The sequence below is a fragment of the Chelmon rostratus genome, chromosome 24 (assembly GCF_017976325.1).
Source record: "Chelmon rostratus isolate fCheRos1 chromosome 24, fCheRos1.pri, whole genome shotgun sequence".
NCBI lineage: Eukaryota > Metazoa > Chordata > Actinopteri > Chaetodontiformes > Chaetodontidae > Chelmon > Chelmon rostratus.
Window position 1 is genome coordinate 2,208,066 of NC_055681.1, and position 27,463 is coordinate 2,235,528.

General features: G+C 44.8%; 1 protein-coding gene across 2 annotated transcripts; it reads right to left on the bottom strand.

Annotated features, from left to right (window-relative positions):
- Nucleotides 1-593: 593 nt before the first annotated feature.
- On the bottom strand, nucleotides 594-26,812 carry LOC121627481 (methyl-CpG-binding domain protein 5-like). 2 transcript variants are annotated; one of them, XM_041966407.1, is made up of 10 exons: nucleotides 26,768-26,812; nucleotides 20,212-20,808; nucleotides 17,308-17,410; nucleotides 15,139-15,310; nucleotides 12,221-14,641; nucleotides 7,329-7,531; nucleotides 6,116-7,240; nucleotides 5,679-5,752; nucleotides 4,448-4,523; nucleotides 594-4,357 (listed from the first exon to the last, which is right to left on the bottom strand). In XM_041966407.1, the coding sequence occupies exons 2-10, from the start codon at nucleotides 20,322-20,324 to the stop codon at nucleotides 4,295-4,297; spliced, it is 4,350 nt and encodes a 1,449-aa protein (XP_041822341.1). In that variant the 5' UTR covers nucleotides 20,325-20,808; nucleotides 26,768-26,812; the 3' UTR covers nucleotides 594-4,294. The 2 variants fall into 2 exon arrangements, with proteins under 2 accessions (XP_041822341.1, XP_041822340.1); XM_041966406.1 differs by having other exon boundaries at nucleotides 4,448-4,526.
- Nucleotides 26,813-27,463: the final 651 nt, after the last annotated feature.

Sequence of the window (27,463 nt, forward strand, 5' to 3'; positions counted from 1 at the left end):
TTATGAATATTTTAGCTGTTTTGTGAGACATTTCAGACATGAATATGATGGGAACCAAATGTTTGAGATATTTATCTGATTAAACTGCTGCGAAAGTTGCTTGTGTAGAAGAAAAATGCACTTTTAAATTTATTTGTTCTTGCGCTGGTGTAAGCTAGGCTAACATATATAACGCATTATACGGGCTACAGATGGTGTTTCATTTTGTGGTTTAAAATTCATTGTAAAGCTAGAGGGGGGGAAATGAAACTCACCACAGCATCCATTTAGCAGCTTTTCTGGCCTTTCCGTCATATAGCTTGAGCTTCCACAGCAGCTTTATTCTCTTTATTCTCCATATTCCCAGGTGAAGTATGCTGAATGACACTTTCAGTAGACCATATTAAATGTGTTCTCCTATTTGGCCGCTAGAGGTCAGTGTGCAACAAGAAACATGGGCTTTAAAGTACAACTACAGGTTGAGTCCTCATTTATCAAAATGTTTAACTCAATCAATCATCTTTTTTAATGTAGAACAACATAAGAAACATAATCAAAAAAACAAGAAACAGGGAGCATAAATACACGTTACACACCAGATTATTCAAGTAAGAGTGACCATGTTTTTAATATCTTAAACATCTGTGCAACATTATTCAAAATGTTACATCACTGCATGACCTGTAATGTTTCACAATATTTACAAAAAAATGCTGCTTACATCAAACCATTAAAAAAAGTCCAAACAATCTCAAAATAATGGACTCTGACAAACTATCCATAGCCCACATTAATGCAAAAAGAAAAATAAACAAGAGCAATCAAGTGCACATCATACTTCACGCAAGTCTATTTTTTGTAAAGTATATATTAGTGAGAAAATATATACTTAATTACAAGTTGAAAAAATAAAATACTGACAACAAAGGGTGGAAGAGGGAGATGAGATTTAAAGAGCAGAGAACAAGTTCACTGGGGAAAAAAAGAGAAAATAAAAAAAATCACACTCACACCTCAACACACACACAAACAATCACAGGCGGGAGGAGGAAAAAATAGACTGCACAGACCATCTCAAACACAAAAATGCTTTGAACTCTTGACCACAAACAACATGAAACTGATAGAACAGATCCATAACACATGGGTTCCCAACATGAGACCGGGTTCCTGCATGTCATTGCACAAAAAACAGGGGGGGGAGAGGGGGCAGAATGAACTTTACCGAAAGAGCTCACGTGTTCTCGACACCGAACGTCACATTTTGAAAACGGCTGGAGGTTTTCCTTGCCACAGATTACAGTAAAAACTCAACTCTGAGGTTCTTAAAAGTGTGCACACTGAAAAAAAACAGACATTTTCTTCAGCCTTTACTTTCACTTGAAATGTTTATCTTTAAATACTGATATTATTTTTTACGTTGCTACAAATTCAGCGCTTTCTCAAAATGCCCTTGAGTTTCTTCTGTGTGCACACGGCAAAAAAAAAGAAAAAAGAAAAAGTTTTGTAACAAGTGAGCGATCTCAATGGAAAATACAGTACAAGTTTAAGGTTCTTTAAAGTGTGTACACATGAGCAACATACCATCTGCTGAAATGTGGCTGTAATTCAAAGTTTGAGGCTCCTTGCTGAGGAAATAGGGTACATTACGAAGCATTAGTGGGATTCTTCACCACAAATGACAGCAAAACCTCGTCTGTGTTGGTGGATATGTTTGAAAAGTCGTGTTTTCGTGTGCTGCTGAGTGAGAAAGAAAAGAACCTCATGATAAAGTAGTGCACTGTTGGGTTTTACTGACTGGAGTTAAAACGAAAGTGGTGTGCACATGCAAAAAGAAAGGTAAAGCTACAAATAAATTACTACTTCATGGCTCTTAGGCTCGCACATGTGAGAGAAGACGGAGATGAGCGTGTGCAGAGGAGAAAGCAGAAGGTGTGTAGAGGAGGAGGAGGAGCCAAACAATGAGGAGGCGCAGTGTTTCTGAGCGGTTGATCTTTGCCATCAGTTGGTATATTGCACTCGGTTATTCTGCAGTGAGTTCAGGTTGTTGTTGGTTTTGATCTGGAGGAGCAGCTGCGTGTGTGTGTGTGTGTGTTTCACCTCTGTTTCAGTTGATCCAGAGTTTCCAATACTGTGCGTCGCCGTGGATTTTAAGACTGATCGAGTGAGGATTTTGAAACTTTGATAGCTCGTAGTGTTAAAACTGCATTTATTACCAACATAGATGCTGTCCGCCTTCTCAGGTGTGCATATTCATAAATAGTACGGATTTGGAGGCAGAGGTTATGACATTTTTCTTCCTTTAACTAAGAAATCCATGTAACAAAAACATTAGATCAGAACGTCTCGCTGTAAAAAAAAAAAAAAAAAAGTGTTATCTGTAATGTTCACTTGTTAAATAAAAGGGAACGCGACCTTTGTAACGGACTCTGAAAACATGATCTATTCACTGTCAAAAAAAAAACATACATATACACATATAAGGCTTGAGTTCTCAACTCTTGGTAGTATTATTGCCATCTAGCATATTTGTAAAGCTTAAAATAAATATGGAGTACTGTACATAAATAATTTACATCAATAAAAAAACAGACAAAACGAAATGAACAAAAAAAATCAAAACACAAGGCCCCTAAATGCGAGAAATGCTTTCACCTCTCTTGAAAACCGAGTTAGTGTTCCTCATGATAATCTAGACTCTGCCTCTGAGGTCGGTTACTCTACCTAAAGCTATCGTTGTGGCAAAAAAAAACGACTACAGTCAAGGAGAAATCACTGTACAAACGAGCACGAGAACATAAACACAACAACCAGATGACAGGATTCATCAACGCGGCCACCTGGAGGAAAAATCCACCCACGGACACTCAGCGGTGATTTCATGCTGCGTTCAGGGCCCGCTTCATCTGCTCAGGCGGCAGGTTAAGTTGCAGTGTTTCCAGCGACAGAACAGCCTAAAACTATGATGATTCAGCTGAATAACAAATACAGAATATGTGTTTATTTCATATGACGTGTATTATATTGTTTTTATTTGGCGTGAAAAAGGTGAGAAAGGATTGCTGAAATGTTTGGAGTGGCCAGAAAGGACGCCACCGGTGCCGTAATGGCACAGACAGATGTGCCACATGCTGCAGGCACAACAATCCTTTTAGCGCCATTATCTTGTTTTCATGTTTAGAAATGACCCAAATCCTCACATTTCAGCATTTTTTCCACTGTTATCAACGATTAATTGATGATCACAGTAGCCGCCAATTATTCTCCGGGGGCTCCTGAGCCTTTGCTCAAATCTTCACCCAAGACGAACCCAAAAGGAACACAGACTGGCTGTAAACGCACCTGAAGGTGGATTTTTCCTCCTTTTTTCCTGCCAGTTACGCTGATTGGTAAACTCCCCAAAAAAAAAAAAAAAAAACACCTGTCAGCCAGACATTTTTATCACAAAACTGAATCTCCAAATGTCATGAATCTGCTGCAGAGCGGATGAAGATCTACCAACACTCGTTTGTCCGGCCGGGCGTTGTGTCCCGCCTGCTCAGGGGAACATTGAACACTTTCTGCTGGTAAAGTTCATTCACCCAGTACAAATGAACACTTAACTGGCATGAAGCGACGTTCGTAATGGAGAACTCACACAACTCATGCCTGTTCCGCTGCTGTTCCCTTACAAAAAGAAACCAAAAGAAACCAAAACAAACAGCACGTCTTACAGTTCATCATATAAAAGCTTTAGGCTGTATTCTTATTTATCCTATGCATGCGGCCGTACGCAACCGCATTTCTGAATAGAAACCAAGACATTGGTACACTTCTGCTTTGTTTTTGTACAATAAAAGATAAAATGTGCATTAGGTATGCTTGTACATGACATTGTACAATATTTACATACAATTCTTAATAGCATGAAATTTCAGGATTATCTATATACATATTGAAAATGTATCAGAAATATTTGGACTGTCTATTTTTCTTAAATATGTAAGGTAATGCTTGTAGCTTTTTTTTTGTTTGTTTTACTATCTTATACTAGAAAAAAATAGTTAATTCAGTGAGCTGTAGACAAATTGCAACCGTTTTTGACGTTTTTCTCTGTTTTTTCTTTTTTTTTCTCTCTACAGTTAAAACTGTATTGGTGATTGGAATTTCCAGCACCTTCTGTGGTCAGTCATTCAGTCAAGTTGATATCATGGAACGATGATGTACCACTGAAAGTCCATGTGTAGCACCTGTTAGAGAGCTCAGATCGCACCAAGGCTGAACGGACGAAGTCTCCGAAGGCTTTGAGGACGTTCTTGGGCCGACACATTCAATGTTATCTGGATATCTTCCTCCTCTTAGGCTTGGGGAGCTTCACCTGACGATCCCTCGACGGGATCTGGCGGCAGACAGAAACATCAGGGTGACGCCCGACAGGAAGGCGGATTAAAAGAGACGCCTCGTGAAGAGAAAATGACTCTGTACTCACTGTGCCCGACATCTTATCCAGCTCACTCATGGCCTCGTGGATAGCAGCTTCCAAGTGATTATTCAGTTTCCCCGGTCTGCTGGACAACATTCACATTTCACATTATTTACGTTTGTGCTGCTCAAGTGTTTTAATCCAAACACCGTCTTCACCACTAGGTGTCAATGCTACCCTGCACAAACACCAGCAAATCAAACATGTGTCACATGCTAACGTCCTCATCAGTCGACACACAACACGCCACGATGACAAAGCACAAACTGCTTTTTGGAGTGATTTGTAAATGCTTTAAAAATAAAGGACTGAAATGTCCCATTAAATACGCATTCAGACCCTTCATTTAGCACTTGGTTGAAGCACCTCTGGCAGCAACGACGGCCTCAAGTCTTTCTGGAAACGATTCTTGGCAGAATCGTTCGAGCTCCACACTCCAGGACTGTCGTGGAGTTTTCCCGCAGCCCCTCCTGTGGTGTCTCGGCGGTATGCTTCAGGTTGCTTCAGCTGGAAATCCTGAGCGTTTCACTCTGGATGTTTTTCTGCATCCATCTTTCCATCTATGTGTGTGCCTTTCAGTCAGGACTGGCTTCCCTCTGAACCCTCTCCCATAAAGTCCTGATGGGTGGAGTGCTGCACTGATGGTTGTTCTCCTGTAAGGTTCTGTAAGGAGCTCTGGATCTCATTCATAGCGACCTTTGGCTTCTTGGCCCCTCCTCAGACACTCTATCTCACCTCACCTGCCTGCTTCATCCACCATCAACTGTGAGACCGCATACGGACAGGTGTGCCTGCACTAATTACGTCTGGTGAATTCAATTGTTCACAGGTGGACTCCAATCAAGCTGTACAAGCATCCAAAACACTCCAGAAACCTGCGTTGTGTGTCGACTGTTAAGAAAACAGATGAACTGAACCTAATTGTGAACGTCCGTCTGAAATCGAAGACAAATTGTTTGAAAACTCACCACAAATTTCGAGCAGTAAATCTGCTATCACTGCACGCTGCTTAAGTGCCCGGTTAAAGTGGAAAGCTTAACAGGTGCAGCATCAGTGACTAACGGCTTAAGGTCAATTAAGGCTTAAGGTTGAGTAAGGCGAGAATATGAGCGCGACAGATCAACGTGCCAACGCCTCACTCGGATTTAAGTTGCAATCTGTAACATGTTCAGCAGCATAAATCATACAGTTATTAAGCTTTAACTGAAGCAACAATACAGCGGGCAGGTTTACTTACTTCAGGCCTCTTTTGGCGGCTCGGTCAAGTGCCTCTAAGTCGTGGGTTAGTGTTTTTAACTTCTCTGGCTCTACCTGGATGGAGACAAGAGAAAACATCTGAGTAGATTCAGGACCAGGCAGACTGAGACTTTCCCACCAAACATCTGAAAATCAGAGTGAATTCATCAGTCGTCTGACCTTTTCTATTCTCTAACTCTAATTGTTTGGCAGGTAAAAGTGCTCAGAGCATTTTAGACAAAAATGCTTGTTTTCTTGTGACTTTTCAGGGTTCATCTTGTCTTTCTTTCTTACGATGTCAAATAGTTTGCAGTAACCCAACACTCTAAAAGACTTAAATACAGCCGGTAAGTCCGCTGGCGCAGCCACTGAAATCTGCTGCAGCCTGAAAAGTTGGCTGCAGAAATAATGACAGGTGGTCACAGACGGGTTTCTCACCTTGGCCTGCTCCCGCAGCTGCATAGCAGCGCTGTGCACTTGTTCGTCCCCGGCCAGCTTGGCAGGCCAGGGCGGGAAGCCCTTCAGCTGGCCCCAGACCAGCTCTCCCATGTTGAAGGTCCTGGACCGGTAGTGAAGCAGTTCTGAGGAGGGCGAGTCCGGCTGTCGCAGGTCCTCCTCGCTGCTCAGGCTCTTTGTGTCCGAGGGGCTGGGCGCCATGCCGTTGAAGTGGCCGTTGTAGTGGCTGTAGTCTTTGGCTGTGGCCAGAGGTCCCTCCAGGCTGGTGGAGGAGCTGGGCGACTGGTCGTCCCCCGTCAGCTCCTGCCGTGGGGGTCCCAGGACCTCTCCGTAACCTCGAGTGTTAAAGTGGGGGGTGGCGCCGTTGATGTGGGCGCAGCGTTCCACCGTTTGCTCCAGACGCTCTTTGTAGTTAGCAGGCGTCCGGCTGCAGTTGTTGAAGCGATAGCCGTCATCGAGAAAGGCCTTGTCGTGGGCCATGGCCAAGCCATGGTCGTTGGACCCCTCGGTGGGGCAGGGTGGGGCGGGGGCCAGGCTGGCGGGTCGCTCCATGCAGGGACTACTCCTCACTTGTGTGGAGCACTCGAGAAACTCCTCACCACCCCAGGCGCTGTTGTTGCTGTGAGCGTCAAAGCCTCCCCCGTGCTGCGTCTCCCCGTCCCACTGCCCCCTTGGAGTGCCGCGTCCAGGGGAACGGAAGTAGTCGTTGGCTTCATGGCTGTCTGGAGTGCTCTTCCCTGGATCCATGTTCTTCTGACCACGTCCCAGCCTCACCTGCCTCGGTCTGGCTTGCTGGGATAACGCCTCCCCTTCCTGGTGCCCGTGCAGGACTGTGCTGACTGCTTTCGGGAGGTTGACGGGTTCCCCTATGGAGGCGGTGAAGGCACTCATGGCGCTGAGGGCGGGCACCGGACTCGCCTGTGTGGTCCCGCTCACTGTGGTGGTTATGGTGACATGCATGCCCTTGCTGGCGGCGTCCACCACGGCCCTGTAGATGGCGTCCACCGACTCCGGGCCTCCGCCTGGGCCCCTGTCAGAGCCCGCTGGAAGCCCCTCGCCCTGGGGTTGTTGCCCCTCCCCGAACTGTGGGTGAGACAACATCCCCTGCTGTGGACACAACAACAAGGTCACAACATGACAAACAATGTTTTTCTGAATCTGAAATGCTGCAGAGAACAAGAGCTCATCGTCAGACCTGGTAGTTCTGGTAGAGGCAGGCCATGGAGCCGGCGTTGGCGTTGTTGCCGTCCGTGTAGGCTGGGTTGTCAGAGAAGTGCTGCTGTCCCTGGTAGGCTGGGTGGGTGGCCACCCCCTGCTGCATGCCCTGGTGGACCTGCTGCTGGTACATCTGACCTCCGCCGCTGTTAACGTGCGGCTGCAGGCCGCCCATACCACAGCCTGCAAAACCAGAGGGACATACAAAACGTGTCCAGTGAATGTCAGCACCGCTGCACCTTCACCTGACAGTGGAGCCGGAGAGGAATGATGAAGCCATGTTTGAGCTCTTCTCCCCACACCACAAACAGTTTTTTTTTTTTTATTTAGTAGAAAAGCGAATTAGAGATTACAGAAACATCTCCTCTAGTTGATATTTGCTGAGATGCAACAGTCAATTTTTAATTTAATCAACCAATTCCTTAACTTTGCCATCACTTCAATACAGGGACCAAATTGTACAAATCTTTAATTAGATTAGCTTTTGCAAACAATATGGTGTTATAAAAACATAAAGTAGCAGAACTGAGAGCACATTCATACATGGGGAACTCGCCTGGATTTACAGAGTGTGAATATTCTGAAATAAGAACTTTTAGAGGAATAATTTAACTAAAATTATGGCAGAATTTAAGATGGTGTCATTGTTCTCCTCTCCAGTACCAGCTGTCTGTGCAATACTCCTCTCTGCAGACGACTTCAGTGGAGTCTATACATTTTAAAATTTACTGAGCGAACCAGAAAATGACGGCAAAGACGGGCTCGTTTCTCAACCGAGACTTTTACCACGCGAGAAAAAGTTGCACCATAACAATCTGTTGCACTTGAAGCGGACGGACGTGCTCCCAGATGCTCTGCTCAGACTGAACTGTAGGCAAAGCGCACAAGGACAGAACATGCTCAACACATATCAAGGCCACAGATGTATCAATGAATGGAGAGAAAGCCCAGCAGCAATGTTACGCAGACAAAGCCAAAGCAAATACAAAATCTCCGAGGCCTAGCGCTGTGTTTTGAGCGTGTGTGTGTGTGTGGACGAGTGGCGACTGGAGCAGCTGGTGCGATGCTACGTAGCTGAAGGGCAGCTGTGTGTGCTCTCCATTTTTTTTCTCTCCTCTTTTCTTTCTTCCCCTCTCTCTCTCTCCCCTCTCTAACGCTGAGAGCCACGACTCGGCCGGCCCCCTCCCCCTTCTCCCCACATCCTCCGCTGCTGCTATGATATAGTGACGGCTGTTGCCGGGGGAGGTTGCCATGGGAACCGAGTGATGATTGGTGGTGCTGTCCACTGCCAGGAAAGCTTGTTGGGGGGAGTTGGGTGGGTGGATGAGGGGGGGTTACGAGGGTCGGGTGGTGTGATTTTAGCCTGCTGGGGGATGGGGGGGGCGGTCAGCTGGGTGGCAGGAGGTCTGGGGGGGTTTTACAATGAACTTTGGGGTATTTGTTGATGGCAAGAGTGGGGGGGGGGCTCGCTAGCTGTCTAGAAACAGATGGTTAGAGGCTAATGCTAAAAAGCCACTGACGAGGCCACTTTCAAAGAGCTTTCAGTGCTCTTAAGATCCCCAACATGTCATCCAAATTAGCTTCAAGTATGGGAAAATCTACAGAGCTACTCAGAGACATAACATCTGCCATCTGATGACAGAATACTCTGTTATCCCAAGAGCCTGTGAGTGCTTATGTGCTTTTGCCACCAGGGCAGTCAGTCGAAGGGCCATTTTGAGGAGCTGAGGTTAGTTAATTCACTGTGTTGGTCATTTGTGAGATCAAAAAAAAAAAATAAATAAATAACACTGATGAATTTAAAGACCACTGGAGGCACTGCAGAGCAACGTTTCGACGACGGGGTCCCTGAATTGTTTGCATCATCTGTTCTATGATCATGACACAAGGATGTACATGCATGAGCACATTTAGTCCGACTGCAGAGGGTGGGAACAGCTCATGGTGGCAAAATGGTCGCAAAGCACCAGTAAAAAAAAAAAAAAAAAGCAGAAGCAGAAGACCACAAGCCAAAAATGATGTGAGAAATGCATCCAATGTGTCAAAAACACTGAATGTAAACACAAAAACATGATTTCTCTGCATGGTGGCTTTAATCTCTACTTTGTGTTCAAGGCAATGGTCAAAAAAAAAAAAAAAAAAAAGCAAAGTACTAAGCGTATTTAAAATAGAGACAAGTGGGTAATCTTCAAAACTGTGTGATCATAAGAAGCAGATGGTTGGTGTTTCACTTGAAAGTGACTTAAACAATAATCTGATTATCAGCACACAACAGGACGCACATGGTTGTCTAGACCGTAACCACGCCAACATTTAGCAGTGACGAGGTCCACGGTTCAAAGGGAATTAGCCATTAAAATTTAGCGGAAACACGCAGAGAAATCGACACAACCCTGAATAATAAAAACAGACAGAAGGAACAGGAGGAGGCAACAGGTTGGGGAGTTAAACTCCATATGGTGTTGAGTCAGATGTGCCTGCATGTTGGTTCAATTAGAATGAGAAACAGAACTTTGCCATGCAGCCATATCAAGCTTTCTTCTTTCTTTCTGCAAAATGAAGCCCAATTTAAGATCACAAGATGAAAAGTGAGCAGCTGACCAGTGTGTCATCATCTCTGATGTGTCTACGAACTGTAGCAGGCCCGATCTGAGCAGATTTTCATGTATCGAATCAGCAAAAACCAAACCCATCAAATCCGATCTTTCCTTCACTGCACTCTGCTGTGATTTGTCCACCTCGGCCTGCTGGTGTTGCAACGCTGCCGAGCTCGACACCGCCAGCATTTTCGCTCCATATGCAAGTGAAAATTAGAGTGTGAAACGCTATTTGGTTGCGCTGGTGATTGACTCTGTTCTGTCACCCCGGTTGGCAAAATAGATGGATCTGCTTAACTCCAACTGCAACAAAGCTGTTATCTCTCCTCGCTCTAGCAAAGAGCAGTGTACACAACATTTAGCTAGCAGCTAGCGGTGCGTTATATCATATCGTTCACAACAATTTGATGATTATAGACTTATTTCACCACCTCAAGCTGAAGCACCCGGCTGAGTACGATGGAAGCCAAAAGAGAGGAGCTGAGCAACTATTGCGAGTGCTAAAACAACAATATTTATAAAAAAATATAATACCCTGAAATATCATGATGTCATTTTCTAGCCATGTAACCCAGCCCTACTTGCACCTACTCATTTTAGCCATCGCAGGCCATCACCAGGTAAAGTGACAAACGTCGCTGCCTGTATTTCATATCAGCTGTTATTAATGTTAATTCTGTGAGTAACTTCATGGCAGGAGAAGAAAATAATATTACAGACCTCAGGGCCAAAGAAAACTTGATCAGAGCAGACAAAAAAACACAACTACATGCATCAAATATGCAGATTAAATTGCTTCTGGGCTGAGGATATCAAAATTGTAAATGTCAAAACTGCAATTCGTAACAACTGTTTTCCTCCCATCTCTACAGGGCTGCTGACAAACCTCAGAGGCTACCTCCTGACCTGCACAGGACCACCTGAATTTCAATGACTTGACATAGGAGAGATGCAGAATAACGGGGCACCTGGTGATAAGAACAGGTGGCCTCGCAGACCTTGGTGATATCTCCATTATAAACCATATGAGGACACACAGACGCACAACGAATACACAACCTCACAGTCCAGACCCACAGCAGGCAAGAAAGGAGAAAAAAAGCAAGATCTAGGCCTTTTCAGTGCTTTCAAAACAAACGCTAACATGAACGTGCGTACACACACACACACACACACACACACACACACACAAAAAGACATGCAGTCACACACAAAGTCATTCACACGCACACAAATAAACAGAAGCACACACACTGTAATGCACAAGTAGTCATGGATGTGCACACACAGTCATTCAAACACACACGCACAGGCCTAAACCCTCATCAAAGGCTTCACTCTGGTCTCTATTCAGGGTCTATCGTTACTATAGCGACCAGCTAGCTGGGAGAAGCTCTTTAGAGCGCCCTATCTGGGCTGCTTCCCTTAAAGCGTGATCCAGATCCCATTTCCATCTTCTTACACCATTGACTGATGCTAGCATACAAATAAAACAAAGAGAAACACTGGCTGACTGACAATTAGCTGAGCTTCCAAAGATGAGGGGGCTGCTCATTAGCTCAGAGATACTGGAGGAGCCCGACTGTCTAGGCTCGGGGCCTATCACCTAAATCCTCTGGTTTTAGTTCACTCATAACCATAGAAACCACATCTTCATCCAACCACTAGCTTATCACGAGGAAGGGAGGGGGATATACACTCATTAACTGAGCAGTATATCAACACCATCATCCAGGCAGATGGAGGTCAGTTTGGACTGTGGTGTGGTTTGTGTCCCGTCAGTCATAATAATTAACTTTATTAGTTTATAAATTAAACTAGAGGGATTGATAAGTAGCTGCTGAGAATTTAAATCTACAAGAAGGGTAGATGTATCGCAGTTCAGCATTATTATAATTCACAACCTGAGGAGCTTTTATCAATCGCTAATTGTGGGAAAATAATCAGGAATCACCATGATCTGAATCACTGTCACGCTTACATTATAAAAAATTAAGCCATAAAACGAAAATGCTGGAAATGTCATGTCTAGAAAGTAAATTAAATAATAACATATGACGGCTCCATCTTTTTCAGTAAAAATGCCTCAAAATTGAATAATTTAGCAACATACGTGGAGAAACTATTAACAATGAATGAACATATGACTCTGACATCAGCAGTGTGAAATCATCAAATGATGTTCGTGGGAATTTTGCTATCCATTTAATCAAGATTTATCTGTAAAATGACAGATTTTTATTTTTATTCATTTTTTATGTTCTTTGGTGCTCACCTGTGTCAGAGATGGTCTGTGTACAGCTTCCATCACCACCTCCGTGTGGCATCACCGCCATGTTCGTCCGCCCCATACCGTGAAGGAGGTTCTGCTGTGAAGGATGAGGGCCGGGATGCGACAGCGGTGGGGGGTTAGTGTTGGGTCGTCCCAGCGGCACGCCGTCAGGACCCACCGGTCCACCTCCTGGCCCCATAGGCCCACAGTTACTCATGGAGGACGCCTGCATCTGGGCCATCATGTCAGGGAACTGGCCTGGACGAGAGCCCAGATGGCCCCCAGAGGTGTCCATATTCTGGCAGTGCTGCATGGCATCTCCTGGAACCCGCAGCCTCTGCTGAGCTAGGAGGTTCTGCTGAGGGCCACCAGGGACCATACCTGTGCTGTCATTGTAGTGTAGCTGTGCAGCTCCTTGAGGACCAGGCCCTGGACCAGGGCTAAGACCTGGACGATGGTTGCTCCCAGCCAGGTTGTGGGAGCTCTGGCAGCTCATGGACTGGAGAAGCTGAGCCATCGAGGTGTTTGGGGGAAGGTTTCCGAGTCTGCCCACTTTGCGCAGCTGCTCAGTGGCACTGGGCCCCGGCATGTGGGGTCCTCCCATGCCTCGCTTGTTGAGCATGTTGTAGACCATGTTGTTACTGTTGTCGTGGTTTACGGCAGCACTGCCAGACGACTGCCTCCGCTTGCGCATGGGGTCCCTCTGCTGGGCCATGAGCTTGTCTCTAAGAGCCGCCCGACCACTCTGGCCCTCGGGAGTGTTGAGCAGCATGGTGGAGTTTGGCGGGAGCATTGGGTTTAAAGTGCTGTGTCCTTCCATGCCTCGAGGGCCGCTCATGGAGCCAGGGTGCCCACCACCTCCTCCATTACCTCCTCCACCTGCCCCCATGCCTGCCATACCAACACCACCACCAGCCATGCCAGCAGTGCTGTTGCCAGCAGCGCTGAGTTTGTTTTGATTTGCTAGCTGTGCTTTGGCTGCGGCTGACAAGAGACTGCTGGCGGGGAAGGAAGCGGCATTCTGTTGGTTGAGGATCTGATTGAGGGGCATCCCCAGGAGTCCTGGGTGGCCCTTCTGGGAAGCGCTGGGGGTTGCCAGAGAAGAGGATGACGATGAGGAAGAAGTGGGGGAGTACATGGGGTTGCTGTGCTGCTGGGTGCCAATCGAGTTTCCCATCCCGGGCAGCAGCTGGGAGTCTTTGTACTGGTGGAGTGCGTCAGTTTTGTTGGTGGAGGGGCTCGAGGGCATGGCCGGCCTGGGAGATCCCATCGCCGACCTGGGAGAACGAGGAGGGACCTTCATGGTGCCACATGGGGCCTGGTGCCCCGAGGGCATTGCAAAGTTCCCATGGTCAGAGGAAGTGGAGGATGAGCGCGAGCGATGAGGGGAGGCCTCCATTCTCCCAAGGGCAGGCCCGGCCATGTGGACAGGGGAAGTGACAGGGGAGGGGGACATGGAGGAAGCCGGACCACCCTGTTGAGTCCTTTGAACATGGCCACCATGCCCCACAGGCCCAGGTTTCACTGTGGGTAAAGGTAAGTTGCTTGGCAAGGGAACGATGGCGGGAGGGGGTATGTTTACATTCATCATTGGTACCTGAGAGTGGATGTTAGGCTGGAAGTTGGAGGGGTTTGGGGTGTTGGTGGGGGGCTGGCTGACTGGCTTGTTGGGGATGGGGTCCAGGATGCCTAAGGGGTCTTTTTCAGAGGTCAACTGCCTTTTCTGAAGGGCACAGGATGGTGGTATGGATGGAGGAGGCGGTACAGGATGCACAGGGGGCTGTGTTTTATGGTGAAATGCTGCACGGGGCATATCCATACCAGGGGGGAAGTTCCCCCGTGGCATGTTCATGTTCATGACAGGGCTTTTGGCAGTGGCCGTCGGAGAGAGGGGCGTGCTAGTCCTCCCTGTCATGGCGCAGGATGGCTGGCCCACGGGGGAGCCATGGAGCATTACACTGGGTGGGGAAAGAGGTGTCCTAGTGTTCCCATGAATGGAAGCTGAGCCAGGACTGCCGGCTCCAGGAAACCCACAAGGATTGGTCCTTGGAAAGCCCTCAGGGCTGCCTAGAGTGTCTGTACTGGGAGACTGTGAGCCATCCCCATACAGCTTAGCACTGGAGGGAGGTGGGCTCAGCATGCCTCCATAACCAACCTGGTAAGGGGATTTGGGGCCTGGCTCCCCACTGCCCAGCCTTTGCGGCCTGGAGTACCCAGAGTAGAGCTCTGGCTGCTGTGCTGCACCCATCTCCTGGGGTGGATACAGCCTCTGCTGCTGCTGCTGCTGCTGCTGTTGTCCAGCTGCCATCATCATCTTGAAAGGATTCTTGCAGTCTGGGCCGACAGCATTGGGCAGGCCATCGTGGGGTTTAGTCCTTATTGCTCGTTGAGTCGTGGAATGCGCCGTGACCACAGATGATGTACCTTGAGACCAAACAAAGCACATTTGAGTTAGATCAATAACAAGATCTTGGACGAAATATTAGGTGGGGTAGGAAAGTCACTGTTATCCACAGGCCACGGTGGCTGGCGAACCATAAAAACAACAAACTAGTTCAAATGAGTGTTTGATCAAACTGAACAAACTCAACTAGAAACAACACAAATGTGTAATTTTTATGTGAAAACAAAGACCTGAAAAGCCCAAATCACTTGTTGCACTGACTCTCTGTGTGGCAATTAGAATTTTCTGATCAACATTCAGGATTTCCTACCAAACTAGTTACCAAATGTGGACTAAATTAACAGCCAACATCTGGCTGGTTTCTGATGTTTGTTTCAGCAGAGACACCAAGTGCAAGGAGATAAAAGGACCAGGAAAAAGCTGACCTCTGCACATTAAACTACATGTATCTGAGGGATGCCATCAAACTGAAACAGTGATTTTCAAGTTCAAATAAGTTAAAACAACTGGATCGTACCTCCCCCTGGACTGGTCAGCGTGAGAGGTGGGTGCGTCCCCATGCTCTTGTGCAGTGTGGCCACAGCCAGAAGCTTCCTCTTGTGAATGCAGAGCTTGGTGACGTCTTCATCTGCTTTCACGTCCTCCGCCGTTCTCTGCTTGACGGCTGCCCCTGGGTCGAAGTTAAACACCTGAGAGAAAAGACAGGTGATTTGAGAAGAGTATACACCCATGTAAGTTTGTTTTTTAGTTTTGGTAAAACAGGTGATGCTCCTACAAGAATTACATTTGGCATGTATAATGAGATGTGGGCTCCTGCTGAGTTTTCAAATGCCATTTCTACTTAAAAAAGTCAAAATCTTCAATTATGCATGAAGATAACTGTGTAGATGACCTACTCAGATGGTGAAAATACATACAGAAAGGCGGATCCAGTAGAAACATGCAGATAAACATGAGACAAAGGTGATCCTGTGCACGTTGGATTAATATCCCAAACAAACACAAAGCAACAGGGTCAAACCAGTCGCAGCATCAAGCCAGAACATTTTTCTATCACTTTCTGTCAAGAGAAGACAACTAAAGGGGCATGAGGAAAATCTGAGTTTGTGGAGAGTGTTTTGGGGGGTTTACATCCCCTTTATCAAAACCTTAATAATAGAGCAGATATGTCAACATTTTCCCAGATGACACGATGTCAGCCTGATCCGACAGACGTGGTGTGTTGGGGACAAATTTAGCTCCGAGAAGGATAATCAGCTGGATTACCCCGTGTAATGCGATACAGTGGACGCCTCACAACACCTTAACATTTGTAGTTTGGTCCTTCACACAGATCAGTGGAAGTGGTCAGCTTGAATTTCCTTCATGCATGTTGAACATATGGAATGGGAGTGGAGAAGTGGATTACGCTGCGTGAGTGGTTCGAGGGCTTTCTCTGGAAATTTTTATTCAATTTTGCAAGGTGAAAAACTGGTCCGAACTGAACTGTGGCTGACATTATTTCAAGCTGACAATGGCCGCCATGCTCCGTGAAGGACAAAACTCCAAACTTTTTACAGCCACCTTTCAAGCTGACAGGGGTGACTTTTTGATACTCAAAAGACCATCTCAACAAAAACAAAAGCATCACTTTAACAACAGCCTGTCAGAAGTTGTTTTCACCTTGGTTTGACTAGTGTGACACCATTTCCTCCTCACAGACGTGTTTACTTCCTCCTCATTCCTCCCTCTATCCATTTGCCTCCTTGCTAGCTGCGGTAACGAATGTCAAACAAATAATGTGTCCTATCTTGAGGCCAGGACACGTCAAGAGGTGATTGTCTGCTCTGAATTAAAATATCATGGAGTCTGAAGAGGCATTTAGCTAACACTCATTCCCAGTGACTTGCAGGAAGTGCAAAACTGTAATAAGGGGGAAAGTTCCTGATCAACAGTCATAACATCTGCTCCAGACGCCAGTCAATTTTTACAAGCAATTACCAAATGGAACAAACATTTAAATGGTATTTAATTCTTGCAACAAAAAATTAAATGTTGAAATGAATAAGCCTTAAAAATTGCATGAGGCTTATGGAATGTTAAATGAAATGCTTTCCCATTTGTCTTCACTTAGTACTTAAACGGATCAATCAAACATATGGCACTGATTGAAATCCTCGTATTCAACAATACAACGGAGTGGTCAAAAAGCCCTGCACAACCAAGCATGCACCGTCTTCTCTGACTTTTACTTGTCCTGCAAGAGTAACGATGAAGAAAAGGAGTAAAGAAACAATAAATCCTGAAATGTTACACTTCATTTCAACCTGTGTCTCGAACCAGCAGAGGCGAGATCAGACAGGATTCCCCAAACTAAACCAAAATCCTGTTTGACGTCGTCTGCTATTAAACGTCTGAACTGGCACGTTGTTCCCATCTCTTCCTCTTCTTCACTTTTTACCTTGCAGGGACCTGCTGATGAATGCAGCTCGCTATAATAACGATGGCCGAGAGCAGAAACGCCACCTGCTAATGCAAGGACTGATTGACAGCTTTTAATCCCTTGTTGAGCTGTAATTTTTGGACAACAGCATTTTCATTTCATTCGCAGATTGGGCCCTCCGTCTTCTGGAGCCCAGTTAAGAGGCAGCTGTAAAAATGTCTGCACCACTGCTGTGTTTTTAAATGAATCAGGACAAAACATTACCTTGTGGAGGATGAGTGGGCACTCCAGGCCGCATTTGCAGGTTCCATCTGTCAGCAGGTAGGTCTTCACCTGCTCCAAGCTGGACAGCAACGAGCCACTGGGACTGCACACAGACAACAACGTTAGAGGAGAGACTTAAGCTGCTGTAGCTGCAAAGCACAAATACTCCCTCTCTGATAGTTCATGTTGCAGCACTCCTTTGCATTGTTTGAAATGGGTTTTTTTGCAGATCATTCAATATTTTTGGACTGAAGCTCCTGAAAAACGCTAATATTTAGCATTTAATTTTCATGCAGAAATATTAGCAAGGTTTAGTTCTCCCTCTGCAAATTTATTCCTGACTCAGAGGAAGAAAAGGAACCATTGCACACTGAAATGCTCCACTGACAGACACACAAACAATTTTTTTAGGTGGGTTAGCAGCTCCTTGAGGCAGGTTTTGTTCCAGGTTTTACAGCTTTGCAACCATGAAATCAAACAGTGAAATCTTCTCCCTCCATAGTGCCAAACCACAGTGGAAACCTTCCATCCATATGAATTAAAAACAATAATATAAAAAACGCTTACGAGGAAGGAGGAGCCTCTATCACATTGGCAGTTCTGTTCAGTTCTTTACTGTCCCACTGGGGGAAATTCAGCTTGCAGCAGAGCACAGATAAACAATGACAGCACACATATAACAGCAAAACAATAAAATCTGGAAAAAGATGGATTCTAAATCAGTGCTACGGTGCTAAGTGCTAGCAAAAAGTGCAAAGGTGCAAGGTAACAATTACCTTTTGTGCAAGTAAAGCACACGTAGAGCACTACGAGCTACTGTCTCGGTCTGATAATACTGATTACAGTGTCCAAAATGTGAAAGGGCGTTGCTATTTCAAGGAAATGTTTTGCATATGTTCCATCTTCTGTTATGACTTGTCACTTGTTCTGTTACACCTGGAGAACTGCCCAGTGATCTGGTCAAATTCTGCTGAAAAATACCTGAAAAAACTTCAAATCAATTCTTAAAATCAAGTCCTCTGATATTCACGCAGACTGTTATATGGAATAGTACGCCATGTTTTTGTCATGGTTAAAGGACACGCAACGAGTCCGCCTTCAGCCTGGAACTTGCTTCCTAACAACATCAAACAGATAAAAAATAAGAGTTTCCTACAAGTAGTCACTTCAACATAAGTGGAGTAATCTATCAGACGCTGTGGCACCTTTTTAGTTTTTTTCCATTTTTTTTTTCTCATGTGACTCCGGGAAGACTCGCGATCACTTTGTGGAAGCTAATGGGGAAACCATAAAAGAATAAAGAATAAAGTTTTCCTGCACAGACTTTCAATAGTTCCCCTCTAATCCTGTCTGGCTCAGGGCTTTTTCCAATTCCACATTTTCTCAACATTGTTCCTACGCTGTGGCTGTTGAACATTAAGGCGATGCTCTTCATGTTAAGGCCTATACATGCATCCAGAACTGGACATCCAGCATATCAGATAATCAATATATCGCTCTTACCTTTGCACTAATTAATATTTCAGCGTGTAGGCAGTAGCTGGTAGTTTAACATAACAGAGAATCAGAGAATCCTTCCTAACCTCCAGTCAGTCTTCCTTTTATTTGTGGGAACAAAAACAATAATATGCCATTGCGGTGCTTCCACATGATGGACGAATTTGGGTTTCTTATTTTTCCCTGATTGATAACTGCAAAGCCAGAACTATTGAACAACTCAAAGTAAATATAAGGAATGTGAACTGGAGGTCACAGCGACAACCAATCAGAAGTAAGAGGGAGCTTTGTGTCCAAAAAAGTTGGGGGGAGCCTGACAAATTCCTCCATCCAAACACTTCAAACTTGCCCCCAATGAAAGAACAGCCTGTACCGTTCGGTTGATGCTATCAAACACGCTGATAAGTTAGAAAAACAAGCAGCGGCTGAATCATCGGTCAAAGCCGCCGTGAAAATATCTGCTGTGAGATCTACAGCCGCACATCAATGAAGCAAACGCACACTTTCAACGTAAAAGAACATGAGCAACTACAAGTGTGCGGTGACAGTATCAGGCCATGGTCACAGAAGTAGACAGGATTCTTTCCAGCACCCAAAATAAACCTGACACCAGCCAACTGCTTTAGTTCATTGTGGCTGGTAAATACACGTGCTGGTGTTCATATGCCGGGAAGGACACCGACGTCCAGTCCACATGACACGATGAGTGGCGGGGGATCCAACTCATCAGTCAAGGTCCCTGTTGCATGAGCTTAGTGGATTTTGCAAACGAATTACTTCAAGAAATAGTTTTCCAAACACGTCGGCTGCAGTTTGCCTGTGTCAACGGCCTCCAAAACTAGATCTTCACAGCTCAAACACGACAGCTTCGCCAGAGCGGGCGAGGTAATAACCATGACTGTCGCCATGTTTCTGTTCACCTGCTGCAGAGAAACTCCAATCATGTGTGGCCAGTCCACGCCAACTGACGCCACCATCTACTTTAACCTTTTATCTCCAGTTCCAGGTTCTTATAGAACAGGATTTACTTTTTTCCTCCCTTTTTACATCATTGTAAATTAAATATCTTTGAATTTTGGACTATTGTTGGGACGTCTCAACGATGCGAAGTCATTATAGGAACATGGAGAGATGTAGCTTCACTTTAATATTGAGCTTCACTGGCATATTCAGATACAGCATTGCCATTTTTTATTGATATTTGTCAAATAAAATGCGAAAAATGTTGTCTAATTTCCTAATGTTGTAGGCCAAAACCGTTACAGCCGTTACAGTGCCCACAGGTGATCAAAATATTAGACCTGAAATAATTAGTTAATTCATTTTATCTCCAATGACAGATTTTCCTCTTCATTTAAACTCAAGAAGCAGACTTTCTTGATGGATCTTTTGGCGAATTATTCTTACCTTACGTATACGACCCCACCGCCATGCTCCGCCTTGCGCTGCCAGCCAATGGGGACCTGGACAGGGACGGCCTGCCTCTCATCTCCCGCCTCACAGTCCTTTCCGCCATTCATTGCTCCACTGGTTTTACGCTTGACACCTCAGAGGTATATATATCAGACATCAACCAGCGTCTTCGCAATGCACGTCATGTTCCAAAGCCGTGGTGGAGGAGGTGGTGGAGGAGGGTTTCGGAGATGGGTAGAGCTGCAGGATTACGCTTGAACGTAGGACTCAGCTCTCGGGTGGAGCTGACGGGGTGGTGGGGTAGGGTGAGGCGAGCTCACAGCAGAGCCTACCCTTTGAGCTGCTTCATGGCTACGGTGCTGAATGGTGCGTGGACCTTCATTACTGCATCCTGTCATTCAGAGCCATCCGACTCGGGAAGATGCCGGCCAAAGTTAAGTCACCGTGCCGTGCGCTGTGCTTTCACGAGGAGCTCTTTTATTATCAATCTTTCACCATTTGTCTCTCGCCGCCCAGGACACACTCCCTCAGTCGGACAAGTTCAACATATTGGTTCCCAAACGCAGTTGGGTAGTGGTATTCCCATGGCTCCTGTGTGGGCAGAACAGAGGGCGAACACACATGAATTGGTGGTCAGTGCGATCTCTTTTCTTTGCATGAGTAAAAGCATTTTTCACACTATTGTTTTCATGTACGACCAGTTATTTCCATCGTCCTAGTGAAAGGCAAAATTAGCTATTTTTACATGCTTTATGAAAACGACTGAGATACCTGACAAATAAATTAAATAAGCATCTAAGTACGGAGAAAACACCGCAGCCTTGATACTGGTCAGTCTGGTGTCTCATTCTGAAAACGACTATTCAGAAGAATAGGCCCTTCTCTTCTGAATAAAACCATTTGTCTGAGGCTATCTTTGTTGTTTTTGGACCAGTTAAAACTGAGCTAAAGGTGTGCAGGGTAAAATGAAATCACAATAATCGTGAGCAGAGCTGCAACGATCAGTCGACTGACAGAACTGATGAGATCATCGGCAGAATAATCAATAAAGGCAGCACTGATTGGCTTAGGATGCAAACGCGTGTAAAAACAATCCGGCCAAACTTTTTGCAGCAACGCAACGTCAACGGCAAAACGGAGCTGTGGCCAATCGAATTCGTGAAGGCGCACGTTTCTGATGAATCACCTCGTAACGTGAACGCAGTATTTCTACTGTTAGTCTCGCTATCGCAGCAGCGAAAGATAAAAACAACTGGAGCAGTGACTTTCTGCAGCAACTGCTGGACAGTGTTTTGGAGTCTAATAAGCCTTTAAATTCACAGATGTTACACATACTGGACTTCCTGGGTCATGTCTCATTATCTCACAAATAGCTGAAGCGATAAACCCCCATTGATGCAGCCCCTTCCGCTGTTTTAACACACATTTTTGGTCTAACCTGCGTAGGAATAGCCTCAACAGTGTTTTTTTTTTTTTTTTTTTGCATATCCAGAGTTTAATGTTTTACAATAAAGTAAAAGATCAGGACCAGACCAGGCTTTTAAAAATCAACAAAAAAAACATCTTAATAAGATCAAAAACTGACACAGCTCAGGATATCACAGCATATATCATTAAAAATGCTTCTCTTCTCATGGTACAAATACTGCAGGTTTTAAAAAAAAACTTGGTGTAGCCAATTTAGACACATAATTGTGTCATAACAAAATCATCTAAGTATGACGCAATGGATAGAACACGCACAAAAAAATCCATTTAATTGTTACGCAGCGTTATTGGCAGTTTTTCCCCGTCTGAGAGAGTGAATTTCAAACACTGTCAGAAGCCCATCAAAGCTGGTAAATCGAGCCGAATTCAGTATGTGAGCGATGGAGCTCCTTGCAAAGCCTCCACTCAGCCGCCGGTGCTGCTGACTCATAACTGCCCTGTGAGCTGCTGAGACCAAACCCAGTGACACCACCACAGAGGAAGAGAGGTAAGGAGGGTAGTGCTACCCATGGCACAGGAAAAATGAGGCAGCAAGATAAACGTATGCTGTTTATCTGGAAATACGCAGCAGCAGCAACAGTCGCACCTCATCATCTGAAGAGAGGCGCGTGGCATCCTATCAGAGAGACGACCACATCGTTAAAACCTCATTTCACAGAACTCCATGTTTGGAAAATCCAGGGGTAACACAGTAATCATAATTTCTATTGTTGTGTTCACATTCGAGGAAGAAATTAATTATTTTTCCAACAAGAGCTCAGTGCTGAGTTGCTGTTTGAGGATGAAGTGTTTAACCTCCATCTTTAAGGTTTCTTTCTGGCGGTTTGTCCTTTTTCTTCGCTCGGATCAGAAAGAGATGGGAAGGATATGGGGAGAGGGGAGTCATATGCAGCAAAAGTCCTGCACCAGACTCAAGCCAAAGACATTTTGATTAAAAATGACACAGGTGCCCCAGCCAAAATGTTTTCATCTTAACCTTTGGCAAAGCAGCACTCCCTCAATCTGCCACCTGACTAATGGAAGGCACAATCCTAAATCTCAACTCCTCTCATTTTACTGCCCATCGCTCCCCACCATTTCCTGACTTCTCAAGAGCTACCATATCCAAATTACATACGGTACCTGCTAATCTGCAACCTTTTACTGCAGGCTGATCTTTTTTAAGATTACGTTTCTGGCCTTTTCACATTTATTGTTCACAGCAACAAGAAAGAGACAGAGAGACGGGGAGAAAGAGGAGAGGAGCAGAGAGGTGGCTGAACTCAGGACATTGTGGGTGCATAAAAACCGAGCAGAAACGCGGCGTGAATCCAATTATTATCGCACTGCAAACATCTGATGGTGGATTTTATTTGATTTTTTTTATGATGATGAAGGTGGACCAGCTAAAACTGTATTTTTAGCAGTGCATTAATGCATTACGACATATATCTGGAGCCCACGCACACAGCTGCTAAAGCTAGGCTGTGATTGAAGTACGACAGAACTACATCAGAACCGTGGCGGCTGCAGATACACCACGTGGAGGACACCAGAACTGTGACTCGACAACATCCGTTGCCATTTTCTCCAACAAGTTGCTTATACCACCTTTTTTTTCAGCGAAAATTAAATGCAAAATATTAATATTCTCACTAAAATCATGACGCATAGCAAAATATCTTTCAAAATAATCCCAATTTGAGTTTCTTTTGCCTTTTGTTCAGCCTTATCCAGTCATATATGCACACGTATAGCCAACCATTGCTCCATACTGACAAGTAATTCAAAGAACGTCAAAGTCACTGTAGGGAAATAAAGGAAAATACAATATGGCCTGATCACGTGTGATAAAACCTGTCTCGTGTTGCAGGGTGCTGTTAACGGGTGAACTATAAATCAACACCTGCGTTGATGGTCTTTCTTCAAATAAAACCACATCTCTTCTTTAAGTTTAATATCAAGAAAAATGGACTTACAAATACAACAAAGACATTGGTTATCAGTGAGCTGGTCAATCTATAGCTGACGCACTTTATTTTGGCACAATAATTCATTTAAAGGCTTCATAATAAAGTGTTATACAGCTGATAAGTCTGTGTGCTGTGCAGAAAGGTACGAAGCGCTCATGTGTCCAAGAACAGGTCGAAAACAATAACATTTACAGCGTTACTGCGACAACAATAATAATTTCAAGAATGAAGGAGAACTGAAATGTAATCAATTATAATGCAGCAGTAAAATATCGTTTCTGTTGAGTAGCATTTTGGTGCCAAAGCCTGAAGACACCTGTGACTCCAGAGGCGATGGTTGCACTTGTCATTTCAGCGATCAGTGATTGATCTGGCTGCATCGAGAAGAAAGAAAATGATCTGCCCCAGACTTTGATTCAGAAATAAACAATGAAGCAGATTCTGAATTTAATCCCATAATAAAAAGGACGCAGGGAAGGAATGCCCTTAGTAAATGACAAGGAGAGAAATGTGGAGCCCGACAACGTCAATGCAGAGTCACTGACGTCTGCAATCTGACTGCAAATATGGTGGCATACATTTGGTGGCACCTCAGAAATCTGACCTATTCAGAAAGGTGACAGTTGAACCGTGAAAAAAATTAACAAAAATCTAAAGTATTTCCCATTTTCCTCCACAAGATATCGTCGGAAATGTATTTTTTTGGGGGGAAGAACAAGTTTTGGTGCAAAACTACCTTCCATGTGATGAGAATTCTGCACAGCTCCAATCCAGCTGCAAACTTCATACAAGCAGTATGGAACAAGACGAGGACTCAAGGAAGAAATCAATGCAGAAAAAGACATAAATAAAAAGAGACTTACAGCAATGCAGTCTCAGAAAAAAGAAAAAAAAGATAAGAAATCGCATCAAAATGACAAGTGGAACCACAGCCAACGGTTGAGTAACTGAATTTGTGGTCCATTAAGGATGACAGCTTATGTAAATGAAAATATTCTATCTCAGTGTCCAAATTGAAAGAATATGATCAGACAAAGTAGCCTGTCTGCATTTCATTGCATGGTCAAGAAGCAGTTCTCTGTCTCTCATGTCCTGGTATTATTAAAGTGGTCCATATTGTGCCATTTGGTACGCTTTGTGTCTAACTGTCCTGACTCATCCTTACCAGAACAAGTAAACAAACTTTTTATTCACAAGCTCGTGCAGCAGCTGGTAAACTTTACCCGCCGACTCATGATTCAGATCAGAACTAGATTAAAAGATGACTGTGGGAGAACATAACTAAAGTTTTCCAGCAATTGGATTGCAGTCAATTTTCACCTCGCCCTACACAAACCAGACGCCTGAAAGCCAAATGAATAACACTAATTAAAAGCAATAAGGTGAGAGGGTCACCTTTCTCAGAGCTGCAAAATCAAGGTGGCTCTCAGTCCGGTGCAACCTTAAATTTGTTGACGCTGAATGCCCATCACAGCGGTCATGTCTCAGTGAGATTTAAGGTCTGATTAACACACTAAACAGAGCATGTTATGTGCAGATAAAGCCTTTGTTTTGATGCAGCAGACACAGAAAAGACCTGAAGGTGCATTCAAGGAATTCATGATCAGACTTTAGCACACATTAATTCTTATCTGTTGCACCGCTGTTGAGGAGGAAAAAGGATTTTCTGTTGAGCCACACAGATACATTACAGGACTGCGTTGCGATGATATGTCACCTTGAATGCGAACAGTGTTTATGGTGTTTATCATATAGCATGCACAACATAAAGTGGATTTGGCAGTTCAGGGAACCTCATGGTCACAAATTCTGAGCATTTGGTGCAATTATATCTGCATTTTGAGCGAGCTGTCCACTTGTGATCGGCTCTCTAAAAATGCATGTAGTGCTAAGTGAACTGGATCTGTCATATGTTGACAACAAAAGGGGAGAATTGGTAGCCATGCAAGTTACCTGCACAAAGCATGTACAGTTTGTGGAGTATAATCCTGGGCATGATTTTTGATTTTTTTTTTTTTTAAAGAGAATAGGATACAAACTGTGCAATATCAAAATGGTACAGCAGTATATTCTGGTCTCCTCACACTGAGCCACGAGATATACACCACAGCTCTTTTGGAAACTGGCTGGATTAATTCTCAACCTAGCATTTAATTCTTGCTGTAACCCCATGGAGTTGGCTAAAGCTAGCTTTAGGGGTAAATTAGCCATATTGTCCTGCAGCAGCCTTCAAAGTTGACAGCTACACAAGTTGGCTACGTCGCTAGCTGGATGACAAGACTTTTTTCCCTAAAACTGGAGAACATGACAACCGCTTGTGTACATGACCGAAGCAACCATAGGTGCCCAAACGTTAGATAATAGCCAATTAGCTTGGTGAACATTAGCCAGACTGCCCATCAACTGTGCCAAGTGTTGCTTTATTAACGTTTTAGCGACAAGCGTCTGGCGTTAAAGGTTGTTCAGTTTATCACAGGGCGAGACGTGCAGCTGAAAGTCCATCGTCTGTGGGCCTCCGCGTTCAAAAGTGACCGTGTCAACAAGCGGAATCAGTCTTGTCTGACTGTGCTTTTTGATGCATTGGACAGAGCATCTGAACTAGCTGGGGGTTAGCATGCCAAGCGTCAGCTGTCTAGCTACCGTTAGTTAGCTAGCCAGCTAGCTTGTTGTAACGAAAATGAATTAGAGGGCGAGCTCAGCTACGCCAATAACGTTTTAGCATTTAATTGGCGAACCGTAACCGGGGCCGTGCACGTTGAGGACCCACAACCCAGATTCCGACCTCAAATTGTCGAAGTAAAAAGCAGCTAGGCCCGCGTTAGGTTTCCGAGCCAAGGGGCCAGGCAAGGCCAGGGCCAGGCCGAGTTAGCACGGGTTAGCTTAGCATGCTAGCTAACAGCCGTGCAAACCCGTTGCGTTTGCAGAGAGAGAGCGAAGAAGAAGAGAGAGACGCTTTTCAGGCACTAACGTTTCTGTCTGCGTCAAATCAAACCGTAAACAGTCCGTTCTTACCCGGGCATCCCAGCGAATGCATACCGGTATTGAAACGGTGAATTGGGCGAGCAACAGTGCGTTTCTGACCTTTGGAAAAATAAGAATAAGAAGCCTACCCATTAGTTCTCTGCCTCTGCTGGTTCTCCTACACTGGGATATTGGAAATGATGGAGAGCCGCACTGCGCATGCGCCGCAGGAGCAGCCAGCAGATGGGAGAGGTGATGCACGTTACCTCCAGAGCTCAGATACATAAGCTCTGCATGGCAAAAGTTAGGAGTAGCATTATCAAAGGAATGGAGAACGACTGGATCTGTGGGTGGGGTGACTCACACAGAGCCGGAGTCTTCTGTTGTGGTTCCCACAGCGGGGTCTGGGGGTCTCCGGGGCTCCTCAGAGAGCTTCAGCTGTCCAAAATGAACAGTATTTCATGTATCTGCTGTTTGACTAGTCCTGTGTCAGAGTAAAAGATCATATCAGGTTTAACTCTTCTTATTATGAGCGATCCACTGATATTTTGACACTTCTGATGGCTTCAAGATAATTTCTGATTATTTTAATAATGAACGATGCCAAACATTTTGCAGAATACAGGCATGATGTTGATTCTGATTTATTTCTGGCATGCTGAAAATCCAGTGAAACAGAATTTAAATTTAAGACATTACAAATGAATACTAATTTTAAATTCATTTTAAACTTGAAGACTATTTTTGGTGATTTTACAACCACAAAACTCCTCTGCAGTGTTGTTCCTTTTAGTAACAGCTCAGTAATGAGTTGTATCTTGAGTTTGGGGTTTTGCTTCACAGAT

What these genes read in the sequence shown, in the direction of transcription:
- LOC121627481 (XM_041966406.1), bottom strand. Translation starts at nt 20,324, where the DNA reads ATGAATGGCGGAAAGGACTGTGAGGCGGGAGATGAGAGGCAGGCCGTC. An exon ending in GCCCACTCATCCTCCACAAG is followed by an intron (nt 15,311 to 17,307) that starts GTAATGTTTTGT and finishes CTTTTCTCTCAG; the next exon opens with GTGTTTAACTTCGACCCAGG. An exon ending in GCCGCCAAAAGAGGCCTGAA is followed by an intron (nt 4,527 to 5,678) that starts GTAAGTAAACCT and finishes AATGTTGTCCAG; the next exon opens with CAGACCGGGGAAACTGAATA.